This window comes from Myodes glareolus, chromosome 20 (assembly GCF_982192425.1).
Source record: "Myodes glareolus chromosome 20, mMyoGla1.1, whole genome shotgun sequence".
NCBI lineage: Eukaryota > Metazoa > Chordata > Mammalia > Rodentia > Cricetidae > Myodes > Myodes glareolus.
Window position 1 is genome coordinate 30,655,298 of NC_142045.1, and position 12,824 is coordinate 30,668,121.

The window sequence follows — 12,824 nt, forward strand, 5'->3', positions numbered from 1 at the left end:
GCAAATATTCAACCAACATACTACCTAGCTATTCTCGTGCTGGGAGTTTACCTCGGAGAAGGAGATCTCATGCTCACAGAGTGACCTGTTCATGCATGCTCACGGCAGGTCGCGGCATGGTCACTGCCACAGCCTGGGAATGTTCTGGATATCTTGGGGTAGGTAAGGAGCCCACACCGTGGAATGAGACTGGAGGAAATGGCAAATGATTGAGATGGTTATGGGATGCCTTGGCTGACTTCTGGGTGTTGTCTGCAGTGAAAACCACAGCTCTGTAAGGGCTTTCTCCTGTAACTCACACAGGTAATTTCCCACAGCATTGGGAAACATCCTGCCTTGAAAGGACTACATATTACAAACAGAGGATAGGCTAGTGGTTAAGTCGGGGAGGGGTTGGGGATTTTAAACATGTAGATATGACCAGGAAATCCGGATGAGGGGATTTTCTGCCTCTTGCCTGCAGTTCTGGCTTCACACAGATACATTTTATCCAATGTGCAGAACCCAGTGCCTTCTACTCCACACCCCAGCATGAGTGAAACACTAAGGAAGAAAGAAGCACGGTGATTTTATATAACCTAGACAGCTGCAGAAGGGGAAAGAGGTAAAGGCTACATAAAATGCTTCTGACTTATTTTTGTTGAAGGCAGATGCACAATGACCTCCAGTTTCTAAGATGTTTAATTAGCGGCTAAGTGGAGGAAATACCTTCGGGTGTTTTTACTTGACTTATCTAATCAGTCGGTGTTGGCAGCTTTGGATGTTGACTTGCTGTAGTTCTGTGTTGCGGAGGTAGAGGGGACATGTTCAGGCGGAAAATCTAAATACCAGCAGTTGAGGTCTACAGACACGGAGCACCCTGCAGAGCTCCCGCCTTCCCCTGGTGCTTCGGGCAGCCTGCATTCCCGATACAGAATCAATCCAGCAAGCTGTTTCCTGGGAGTAAATTAAATCTCTCTGAGCACACTGGTGCCCTCAAAGCACCTCAGTGCAGACTGCCTCTTACTCCTAGGAGGTAGGGAAACTTCCATTATTCACAGGCCCAGATAATCTCTAAGGGAAAAAGATTTTTCTAAAGAAAAAAAAAATCTTAAAACAATTGGGCCTAAGGGAGAATATAAAATAAGTCCATTACAATGACTAAATTACTACATCCTAGAAAATTTAAGCATGACATAGTGTAACACTTTTACTTAAGGCTGGGGGGGGGATAAAGTGCAAGGTAGTTAATAAGAATTTGAGAACTGCCAAGGTTTAGCTTGAGAGAGAAGCATGCTCATACCACAGTCAGGCCACTGGGGGCAATGACACTCACCCCTGGGGAGGTGGGGGTGGGGGGAACCCCAGTGGGCTGGAAACACAGGACAGAAATCAACCCATTTGCCTTTCAGAAGTACCTGGCGTCTGACCCCCAGAAAACTGTATGCGGATTTGCTGCAGTCGGAAAAGCTGTCAAGCAAAGGATGTGAGTGGGTTCAGATGCTCTGCCGCATCATAAGGGAGCACAGATGGGTTCAGTAACACCGTTAGATGAAGGGAAGCTACTAAAGTGTTGCGGAGAGGAGTAACTCACCCTTAACAAAGCAACCGGCCATGTATTGATGTCCCTGCACTTTTGAAAAGCCAGAGCGGAGATTTCTGGAAAACGACAAAAATCTCCAGTCTTTCCAAAAGATTAGGAACCTAGGAAAAGCTCCTGATTTCAATGGACCACACTGTGTTTTGTTTTTTTATTTGTTTTGAGTCGCTCAAAGATATAAATTCACCCTTGTAATGCAGATTTGGGACTGAAGTGAGCCGGGTGAGCAGACACACATGTTTTGTTACACACGCTTGCCATATTTGTGTTTTTATCCCCCTAGCAGTCACACTGAAAAGTAAAAAAGCAACCTAAAATTCAGTTAATATTAAGTCACACCAAGCAAAATATGTTAAGGGGTAATTTACACTGTTATCACACTGGATATCTCTGATGGGGGAGTGGGTTTTTAAATTTATTTTCCTATTGTTTTTACTGAGCTGTACAGGGAGTGCATTCACGCCAGTGTCCTACCCTGATTCACAGCAATCTCAGCTCATTCCAAGGACTTGAAGCCCTATCAGACCGTTTTATCCCCATGCGCAGTTCTAGGGGATGGAAGCTTTGAATCTGGTTTCCTTCAGACACCCTCAGTGTGGGTCAGGCCAGCGATGCCTGGCTGCACCCCACCCTGGCCCTGGTCTCAAGACCTCAGCTTTTTATCCTCAGCCCCGTCCCTTTCCAGCAGAGTGGGTACACTTCAGACGGGGTACACTTCATTGACACCAGTGTGCCTTTAGGTTTATCACAAAAATCTACATTTGAAGTGAACCAAACTAGGTATGTTTCGAAAACTCTAAGAAAGGGGCTTTTAAAACCCGCTAAAGCGATTTCGTATGAAAGCGAAGGATAAGCCTCTTTAGTTTTGCTTCTCACCGTGGAAAGCTTGGGCAACTGCACGTGTCTTCCTTCTACTTAAGGAACTGGAATAAGTAATTCTCCTGAAGGAAATTCCAGCTGCCCAAAGCCCACAGAATCTGATGTCTTCCCCCGAACACCTGAAACGGAGTTGTAAGCTTAGTTGCTGCTTAAATTTTGATTTATGCTTCAACTCAACTCAGGCACTGAGCTTCAAGATAAGTTTAGTGTTTTCATAAATCTCACGAGCCTTTGTTTCTTCAGTTACCTATGGGGAATTTATTTAACACAGTTTAAATATTTAAATGTAAAAATCAAATCAGCGATGCATGATAAACCGCCCGAGCAAAAATGCCACCTACGACTGTAAAATCACTGGACTTTGTGGTATCTAAGGGAACTGTCAGTGATGAACATTGCAATTTTGAGTTTATTAGTAGCTCTGTACTTAAAACTTAACAAAAAAATGAGAACTGATTTTCAACATGATAACCTATAGACAGACAGGTGGTCCTTTTTGAAATCTGGACCAGTGCAAATGTATTCGTAGAGATTCTCAAGTAGTTTTGGTCAGACTGGCTTTGAAGGAGGTTGAGGGTGAGAGGCAGCCACCCACCCTGTTGCTAACAGAGGGCTTTGTGCCTAGGAATGGGCTTGGAGAGGGGTCACAAGACTGGCCACGGACAACCATTCGCTCAGCTGAATTCCCTATCTATCACGAACTAGTTAGTATAAGAGGAAGAAGGCATTTCATGCCATTGTTGCCTAGATTATCACTATAGCTGCTAGAAAATCAGCTGTGCTTTTTGAGAATGCTGTCTTGAAAGTTCACTGATTTCTTTTATTCCGAGTATTTCTTTCTGTGTTTCCGTCACTCCCCCCGAGTTATGCACAGAGCGCTACGGTTTGCATTCTTGCACGGATCCCTGAGGGAAGGCGGCTAGTTATGCCGTAGCAAGGGATGACTTTTTTTTTCCTTTTACACGCTTTTAATCACCAGCCAGCAAATAAAATCTAATTTAAGAAAGTTTGATATACACATAGGCAACTAATGAAACATAATTTCTTCAGGATTATAAACACTCTGAAAAATAATTCATCACTTTACAAAAAAAGAAAAAAAAACCACCAGTTTTTCAATAGCCAGTTTTCTCACTAAAGCTAATACAGAGTTATCTATATGGAGACCATCAGGATCACACTACCAGCCCACGTGTGTGTGTGTGTCTCCTCATCACACCACACTTCATAGACAGGAGAAGGCAATCTTGCTATTTGTCTCATATCTGTTAATGTTCAGTTGGACTTTCCATAAAATACTCTATTAATCCAGGCTACCCCCAATGTATATTTTAAGATCAAGAGGGAATAAAACCATATATATATATATATATATATATATATATATATATATATATATATATATATACACACACACACACACACACACACACACACACACACACACACACTATTAACACAAATGGAGAGTAATTTTTAAACTTCTCTTGAGTATTGGTAATTTCTATGTATAGGTAATAGAACAATTATGGAAAACCAAGTTGCTCACTTAAGGCCTTGAGAGCAGCTTCCTTCGCCTGAGAGCCCACTGTTACTTTCCTTCTTACTCTGGACAGTCTGTTCCTTCTTGTTAATGCTGCACAGTAATCAGAGCATAAAATATCTTCAGGGCGCTGGACACCAAGGACAATACTTCACTCCTACTCGTCAGGGCACCTATCAGCGACCTCCCAGAGCTGTGAGCGCAACCATTTCCAGGACAATGAGAAGCAGGTGACCCCCCCACACACACTTGCCAGTCACCAGGCTTCCGGAAAAATGTCAGCTCTCCTACCCAATATGGAAAGCTACCAGACAGGGAAAAAACATAAAGGTTGTGTTGGTTTTTATGACCTTTGGTGTTGTTTGAAGCGTAGAGAGGATTTGAAATTCAGTTCTGCTAAGACATGCAGAATGGTGATATACAGGGTCGTTATTTAAAACACACACACACACACAAGATTAAAAATAAGCCTGAAGAACTCCTATTACTGGGTAACTGGAATATTTTGGTAGAACTATAGTTTACTCTGTGCACTGATACACTGGAGATAAAGGTGCACATGAAACTGCACATGTTCACCAGGTTAGGGTTCTTCAAACACTCCCAGTCCGCTCTTAAATCCTCAGACAAAGCAGATCTAGGGGTGATGCTCAATGCCTTGGCTTTCTAATACTTCAAGTCCATAGCTGAGACACCATGCTGCTGGTTACTGAGACCCCACAATCATACTGCTGAGACCCCACACTGCATACTGTTTACCGAGACCCCACACTGCATAGTGCTTACTGAGACCCCACAATCATACTGCTGGGACCCCACAATCATACTGCTGAGACCCCATACTGCATACTGTTTACTGAGACCCCACACTGCATACTGTTTACCGAGACCCCACACTGCATACTGTTTACCGAGACCCCACACTGCATAGTGCTTACTGAGACCCCACAATCATACTGCTGGGACCCCACAATCATACTGCTGAGACCCCATACTGCATACTGTTTACTGAGACCCCACACTGCATACTGTTTACCGAGACCCCACACTGCATACTGTTTACCGAGACCCCACACTGCATAGTGCTTACTGAGACCCCACAATCATACTGCTGGGACCCCACAATCAGACTGCTGAGACCCCCACACTGCATACTGTTTACTGAGACCCCCCCACACTGCATACCACTTAAAGTCCTCTAACTCCTGTGATGTGATTTGCTCTAAAGATTTCAATTTTGTGCATGATTTTTATTTTACAAGAAGGGACACACACTTGTGGAGTTTTACCTAACTAACTGTCAAACAAACAAACAAAACAACAACAAAAAACAAGGCTTCAGAATCGAAACCCCTCTGTGCAGACATTGCTTTCCTCATGTTTATGTTTGGGGCACTGTGGTGACCGGAATGGCCCCTAAGGATAAGGAAAAAGCTCCTTCATGAATGAGTTACCTTAGGTTATGGCTTGACTGGATTTACTCATCTGGACATGAGATAAATATGTCTACCTGTATTGCACACACAGAAGAGTAACTGACACCATTCCAGACGCAACTTCTTACTTTACGGTCATATTACAGCTTGGATCAGTGCTAAGTTATATAATTCCTGGAGTCTACAGAGACAAATCCTACAGTGAAACAGACTCAACAATTTTCACTGATTTGAAGGAAAAGTTAATTGCATGTGGTGAGGGAACTTCCTGGGGTGGCTGAAAAGAGACAGGAGTAATTAATTTAAACTTTAAGAGACTGCCAATGCCCTTTTTAGAATATGTGTGAATGTTTTCCGTTTGAAAATCTGGGAAAGGAATGCCATATAAGGAAAATTATCTTGTAAACAACAAAAGAGGCAGAGATCAACCACTTCCCATAAGGGAAACTATACACTGTATTGATTCTACTGCTAAAGGTTTTGAGTCCTTTTCTTTGTAAAGAAGTATCTACCTGTCACTCAGGAAGTGGGAGCTGTCAGACTTTTATTCCCCCGCTAACGCGATAACAACACTGAGTGCTCAGAGCATTGGCAAACAACTTTCCTTGGCTTTGGGCTCTAGTGCGATTTTACTTTAACCTGGATGTGCTCATTCTCTTGAACAACCAGAGTTTATTGTTGTTTTATTTACTGAGAGCCTTGCAAAGAGCTGCATTTCCAAACTGGGGACAAAGACAAAGATCTGCATTTGTCTTGATAAGTAGTTAAACCTGAAGCTCACAACTTGGCTTTTTTGTTTGTTTGTTTTGTTTTGTTTGTTTGTTTTAGATTGGAGGTTAGAACTTGAGGACAAATAGACAAACACAAACCATCAACCATCAAGACAAACCTTCTTCTTCGACTCTTAAAAATAGAGCCTAGATAACTTGCAAACTGCATCAGACTTTCTTGGTCCTACAGGGTTGGAATATAGATCTCACGGGCAGATGGTAGCTTGTTTTAACTGTGTCTGATGCGTATTCACATGCTCACAAGAAGTAATTTGGTAATGGTGGCTCATTAGAAACAAATTGTAATGCTGTATGGAATTCTTCCGTGAATAACTATCTCTAGCAATTCCCCTCAAGTTGTGAAACTGTCCAGCCTTTAATATTTCCCTATACTCTGTTTCGCATATAAAAATGTCTACTGTAGGAGTCACTTGCCACATGTAATCAATTGCATTGGTTTTAATTGAAAAAGATAGCTAGAAATTTTCTGTGGATGGTTTTAACAGTACAAGGAGTACAAGGTGCTTTTATTCAACAGAAACATTTGTAAAATAAACCGTGAAAGCAAAAGCAGGCTACAAAAGAGGGGGGTGGGTTCAGGTTGCCTCTGCTTTGCTCAAACACGTTACAGGTTGCTATGCCACGATGGATAAACACTAGAAAGTGTCAATTAGCATTTGATAATGGAATTTCAAACATTTCCCCCACCCATATCACTATGGAAAATATGTATAGGGATGGTAAACGTTCCTCCTCCAGCTGTCACAATCGCGTGGTCACGTAATCTTCGTGGGCTGCTGTGTCCGTGGGGCTTAAATCATAGTCTATGCTCGAGTCCTCCTCGTGGGCATGCTTCTTTTTCGGTATGATAGGGACAGTGTCTTCCACCACCACCTTCTCTGACTTGAAGGAGCACACTCTCTTGCCTACCTGTAAACCCAAAGTGTCCGTATTCCTTTCTCTATGGTCTACTAGTACACACTGTTCATTGAGCCCAGGAATGCTGAGGTCACCCCGTGAAGCTAATCCTTGGGATTCCAGTTGGATATTTCTCTCAAGTGGTCCTGCCGCCTGTTGACGAGCAATTTCTTCTGAAACAGAGAAGATTTGGTTGGCGTTTGGCTCAGCAGCATTTTGTTTTGACCGTCTATGAAATAACCCGAAGTTTTTGATATCAGCCACAAAATTCACTTTCCTCTGCTTCTCCCTGGGCGGCTCCTGCACCACCAGGGCGGAACCATTGCTTATGGTCTGTCTCTCGGAGGCAATGGCCGCTGACCTCGGGTGGATCAGCGTGGTTAAATCAAAGAGGCTGAGATTCTTTTTCTTGTCCTTGCTATTACCTTCGCTGTGGCTCTTTTCGTCGGCGTCTGCTGAACTCGCTGCCGCGTTGCCTGACTGTATTGTGGAGAGCTTGCTTCCTCGGAGCAATCCCAGAACTTCAAAGCGGAAGCTAGAAATGTCTTGCTTTAGTTCCTGAGTGAGATTTAAATGACAGATTAGGGGGTCACTTAGGGAAATATTATATCCTAATGTCACAGATCGATCTGAAATGGCCCTGCACCTTTGAAGACCTAGGGCTCTGCTCTCCTGGGACTCTACTTAGCAAGCCAGGCTCTCTCGGTGTCACCTGGTGTCATTTTGATGTAACTTCCCTGTTGGCATCTTATGTCCTAGTATGACGGTTAGTCTTCACTTGCCAACATGACTGAGCAGAGAGATCCCCAAAGCATGCTTCTGGGTGTGTCTGTGTTGCTCAATGAAGACACAAGCCCCACTCAATGGATTAATTTCGTGATGGATTCATAATACCATGGCACTTAGGGCTAGGTGTGACCTACAGGGTAAAAGGAGGTCACAATGAGACTATCCATGGGACTACATAGCACCTTTGGCCCCTTTCCACTCCTGGCAGCCATGACGGGAACTATTCCACCTTACCCTCTCTGCCAGATGGATCAACACTTCTAAAACCATGACCCAAATACACACTTTCTCTTTTAAGGTGCCGCTCTCTAGTGTTTTGTCACAACGAGGAGAAAAATGGCTAATACACAAAAAGAAATCTTCTAAGGGTGACATAAAGGGAAATAGAAGGGATTGTACTCTCTGTCACTGTTTAGCGTTTTGTTTTGTTTTGTTTTGTTTTGTTTTCTTTGAGATGGTGGTTTCAAATTATTTTCTCTCTGGAGTCTGCATCTAACTGTCAGGCTACTTCATGCTCTTGGGTTTCACATGTCTTAAAACATTTTTCTATGCAAAGGGGTATCCAAAGCAAACTAACATGGAGCCTTCCCTTCCGAGAAACTTCCAAGTCTCGGTACCATGGGGAATGTCTTACGCCAACCACTGTGTCCTTAAGGCCTGGCTCCAATTCACATGAGACTGCTAGATCTTTTTCCTATGTCTTTAGGAAACTTCTTTGCTCCCACCCCATCCCCCACTGCCATACAGGGCAAAGAGAATCACTTAGCCTCATCATTGATATTTACAGTAAAATATTCTGGAATTTAGTTAATTGACAATCTGTGCTGTAGGCTTGCCAGTTCCCTGACCTGCTGACCTCAATGAGTGCTTAGCTGCAGTTGCTGTAAAGGTCTTTAATGCTTTGGTGTGTTTGATTTTGCCTGTCGAATCTTATTCATTTTAAACACTCCTCTAACATTTCTGGACAGTCATGTGGGATAAAAGAATCGCTTAACATTTAATCTGAAACTTCTCATTTTCCTATCTTCACTCACTACCTGTCACATGACTTTAAAATTAGAAAATCAAGTCCAAAGACTAAGCTTAAAATGAAAGCACACCTTAAATCCCTGCCCCCTAGAGCTGCAGTGACCCAGAAACTTTGTGCTATTGTTAGTGGGCTGGTTCGTAAACACTTCCAACTTAGAAATCAGGCTGACATCCACATGGAAGGCTTACCCGGTAGCAGGGATTGGGGTCATGGGTCAGCATGCTAGTAGGGACTAGGCTTTCCCTTTCAACTAAGTTAAGTCCCCTTGACAATGTGTTAAGCATGTTTCAAAGCAATTTGGGAACTATCTCTACTTCGCTGTTGTTTTTCTGTCTGTCTTCCCTCTCCCTAAGCTCCATAGACATTTAATTTGAAGCACAGAAGGCATGACACGGATGTCTGTAAGAACACATAGGGTTGCGTTTGCAGCTCTGGTTTTAAAGGCTGCCTCCACAGGCTGCCTCCAGGTGAGGCCTTACCTTGACGTTCTCCTCTGTCAGGCCTTCTTCAGTTTTGGCCTCTCTGATCATGGCCGCCACGTACCGCTTCACCAGATTCCTCATGACCTCCTGAGAGACAGGATTGACATTCAGTTCAGGAGTTCAGTTTCTGCCCATTATAACAGCAATCTGGGGACTGAACACCAGCATTACTTACTTGATATTGGTGGTGTCTCCTCAGGTTGTCAGCAGCCCGCCGCTGAAAGGGAAAAGATATTCCTGTGTGGTTATACAGGTCCGTTATTATCCGAAACTTTACTGCTACTATAAATAAGGCTGTTCTTGTTGTCTTTTGTCACCAAAGCGGGGCGGGAGGGTCCGCAATGAGCCATAGTTACAGAGAGGCATCACACACATCCAAAGAACCAGTGGACAAAAGTCAAAAAGCACATGTATTTAATCTACAGGATTCTTCAAACACAATTGCAGTGATAGAAGCTTGGTTCTGGGGCAGGACAGAAAAGAATGAACTAATTGCACTGGATACACACTCTGCAACCCTGGAAATACCTCAAGGTGGAGAGAGGAAATAACCAGGGAGGGAAATAGCAAATGGAATTAATGCTTTTTTTTCATAAATATCAATGCAGAAATATATAGAAGTTAGTCATCGTTGGTGGTGATACATGACTGGAAATCTTACAGGGCAGTGAATTTGCTATAGACCATTGAAGGGAATTCCCATTTTAGTTAGATGAGATTTCATAAAAATCAATGAATGAAGAATTAATTATTCATCCACACCATTAATTAATCTTATGATTTTTAAGGTGGTGAGTGTGACTCTCAGCCACCTTTAACCATGAAGTTTAGGAGGCGGCACCCAGAGAAGCCAGGGCTGATGATTGAGTCCTCCCAGTAAGTCCTCCCCCACTGAGTCACGCCCACTGTGCTTCCTACGTCAGTCAGTTAGCTCTTCAACGAGATTGTGATGAGGAGAGGGGTAGGTGTGTGCGCAATGACGGGACGGAAAGAGTGGGAAGAAGATGATGATGACGGGAAAGGTCCATTAAGAGCTGAGTTAAATAATAAATGAGATGAAAATTTTATCTTTTCGTCTTTCACAAGTACTCTAAAAACACTAGCAAAAACCTGACTATGGTGACCCCACATAATGCATTTTAATAAACTGTAACATTAACCCTGAAGGACGAACACTGGAAACAATCTAAATAAAAACACTTACACAATAAAGGGATTCGTTTGGTATATTTTGAGAAACAAAGGGAATACTAGTTCTGGGTGTCTAATAAGGCTTTGATCTTCTTGGTCCTTAGTCAATATTTAATCACAGGCTGATAAAATAGAATTTTAGAAAGAGCTGTGCATACATATAAAACGCTCATCAGAAAATATATTTTAAAAGTCAAAATTCCATTCTACTGATCCTAAGCAGTGTCTCTGCTTCAGGACAAGCAGTGGGGTTTACAGAAAGGAGGGAGACAAGGCTCCGACTCCTAAAGCCACCAATCACTGAGAACATCGCTCAGTGCATGGGAACTGGATTCTCTCTATGATTAAGGCGTTTGCCTCCAAACTAGATTAGACTATCTTGAAAAGTGTAACATGGAGTTTTATGACTAGGCCGCCAGATGGGGGTGGTGTCTGCCTCCTGTTGAGACAACACTCAAGATAAACTTCAAAAGGAAAAGCACTTCCAGAAGGAAGCAGTGGCCTTCTGAGCTCTGTGGACCTGCTTCAGCTTAAGAAAAGTAAAAAACTGTTGTAAACCAATTTCTTAAAATATACTGAACAGATGACTTCCAGGATGCTTCAAGTATACACACCCTTAATTTGATAGAAAGCCAACTCAGTCGGTTTGCCTTCCCTGGTTTCTTAGAACCGTTTTAAAACGATTCAAAAAGATCATGCCAAAATAAGTCTGAGGTCATGTTTGAACTTTACAGAGCACAAAACTCAGCTTAACGTTGATAGAGTTATGAATGATAAGCAAGGATATCATGGTGGGCTTAAATATTAAAACGGGCACAGTTTCTTTTAGGTTCTAGAACCTTCCCTAATATCTACAGTCAACAAGTTTAATTAAAATAGGAAAAGGAACAAAGAACATAGTTTAAAGTGGACCATAAATATATTTGACTTGGGAAAAGCTTTTTTTTAAAAAAAAAAAAAAGGAAGGAAGGAAGGAAGTTTATTTAACTAATTGAGGATTTAAATTGCACTGGTTGGGTTTATGGCTAATTTAAGGTGGTTCATATTTTGTCAACTGATTATTTTCTGTCTCCTGGGTCATTTACATAATACCCTTTAGTCTTGCAAGGGCCACGCAGGCCGAACATCTCATCTCTTTTTTCCCCTTCTCTGGTGTCTCAGCAAAGATCCCAGTTTTCATTTCTGTTTTGCCTGCCTGTCCCTCTTGTCTGCATTAGAAGTGGGTGGTGGTGGTGATGCAAGGTGAAGGAAATGGGATCAGGCTAGACACGGAGATGAGCTGATTGCACCTCAGACGGAGAGACTTCAAAGTTTCACAGTGGAAATAAACTCACTGGGGAATTTGAACTATTAAACAAAAGATTTGATTCACAGCATCTGTTATTGGGGTCAGCGTCCTTCACCTGCCCTCTTCCTCGCAGTGTAATTATGGGCCGACACAAATTAAAAAATATTCCTGAACCCTCCAACTTCATAAGCTGACCAATCCCCAGGATTCCTTCCGAGGAAACATAATTTGAATGTGTCTGCTTCTCTTTGCAATGCATTTGCTTCTCTTTTATGGATTTCATCCTGGTCCCAGGACTTTGCTCAGCTAGATCATGAAGTAATGAGAGGTGGGAACAGGAAATTTGCTTTTAAGTGGCACAGCAAGAGAAGAGATGGTCAAACTCAGAAGTCAACCATCTTCTGCGGGAGCCCGGGATTTATGAAATTCTCTGCATGGCATTGCACACCTGTCACAGTCCCTGTGAATTGTCTTTGTCTCTGTAGCACAGCTCTTTGCTTGTACAGCCAATCTAAGATACATTTATTAGGTGGCGACATGAGTGTTCATATGTAAAATTATTCTTTCACAGGCAAGAAACCTTTGAATGATATGACGGATGAAACACGCTTAAATGGCTTGTGTTCTACATGTAAGGTGATGAAGTGAGAGAGACACAGAAATGGAAAAATATACCACTAAACACACACAGTGGGGAGCCTGTGAGTGGCCTGTGAGCACAGGGGAGAGAGAGGTAAGATTAGGGGCTAGGAGGGAGGTTTCCCGCTGAACATGGGGCACCAAGATTTTGACAAGTCAAGCAATATAGATGCTACTGAAAATTGGAATAGGATGAATGAACCTGCCTGGTGCTAGAATGTGACAGAGATTGGCAAAATTGGTCTGGATTCTTCATGAGAAACCTTCCATGGCATAGTCC

General features: G+C 42.7%; 1 protein-coding gene across 3 annotated transcripts in view; it reads right to left on the reverse strand.

Moving 5' to 3' along the window:
• Positions 1–6,701: 6,701 nt before the first annotated feature.
• The window catches only part of Trpc4 (transient receptor potential cation channel subfamily C member 4), a 163,097-nt gene continuing 156,974 nt past the window's right edge, over positions 6,702–12,824 (reverse strand). For 2 of the 3 annotated variants that reach the window (XM_048424746.3, XM_048424748.3), the window contains 3 exons: positions 9,602–9,643; positions 9,424–9,513; positions 6,702–7,683 (listed from right to left, as the gene is read on the reverse strand). In XM_048424746.3, the coding sequence (XP_048280703.1) occupies positions 6,970–7,683; positions 9,424–9,513; positions 9,602–9,643 (846 nt within the window). In that variant the 3' untranslated portion in view covers positions 6,702–6,969. The remainder of the gene's footprint in view (positions 7,684–9,423; positions 9,514–9,601; positions 9,644–12,824) is intronic. The other variant, XM_048424747.3, reaches the window with a different exon arrangement.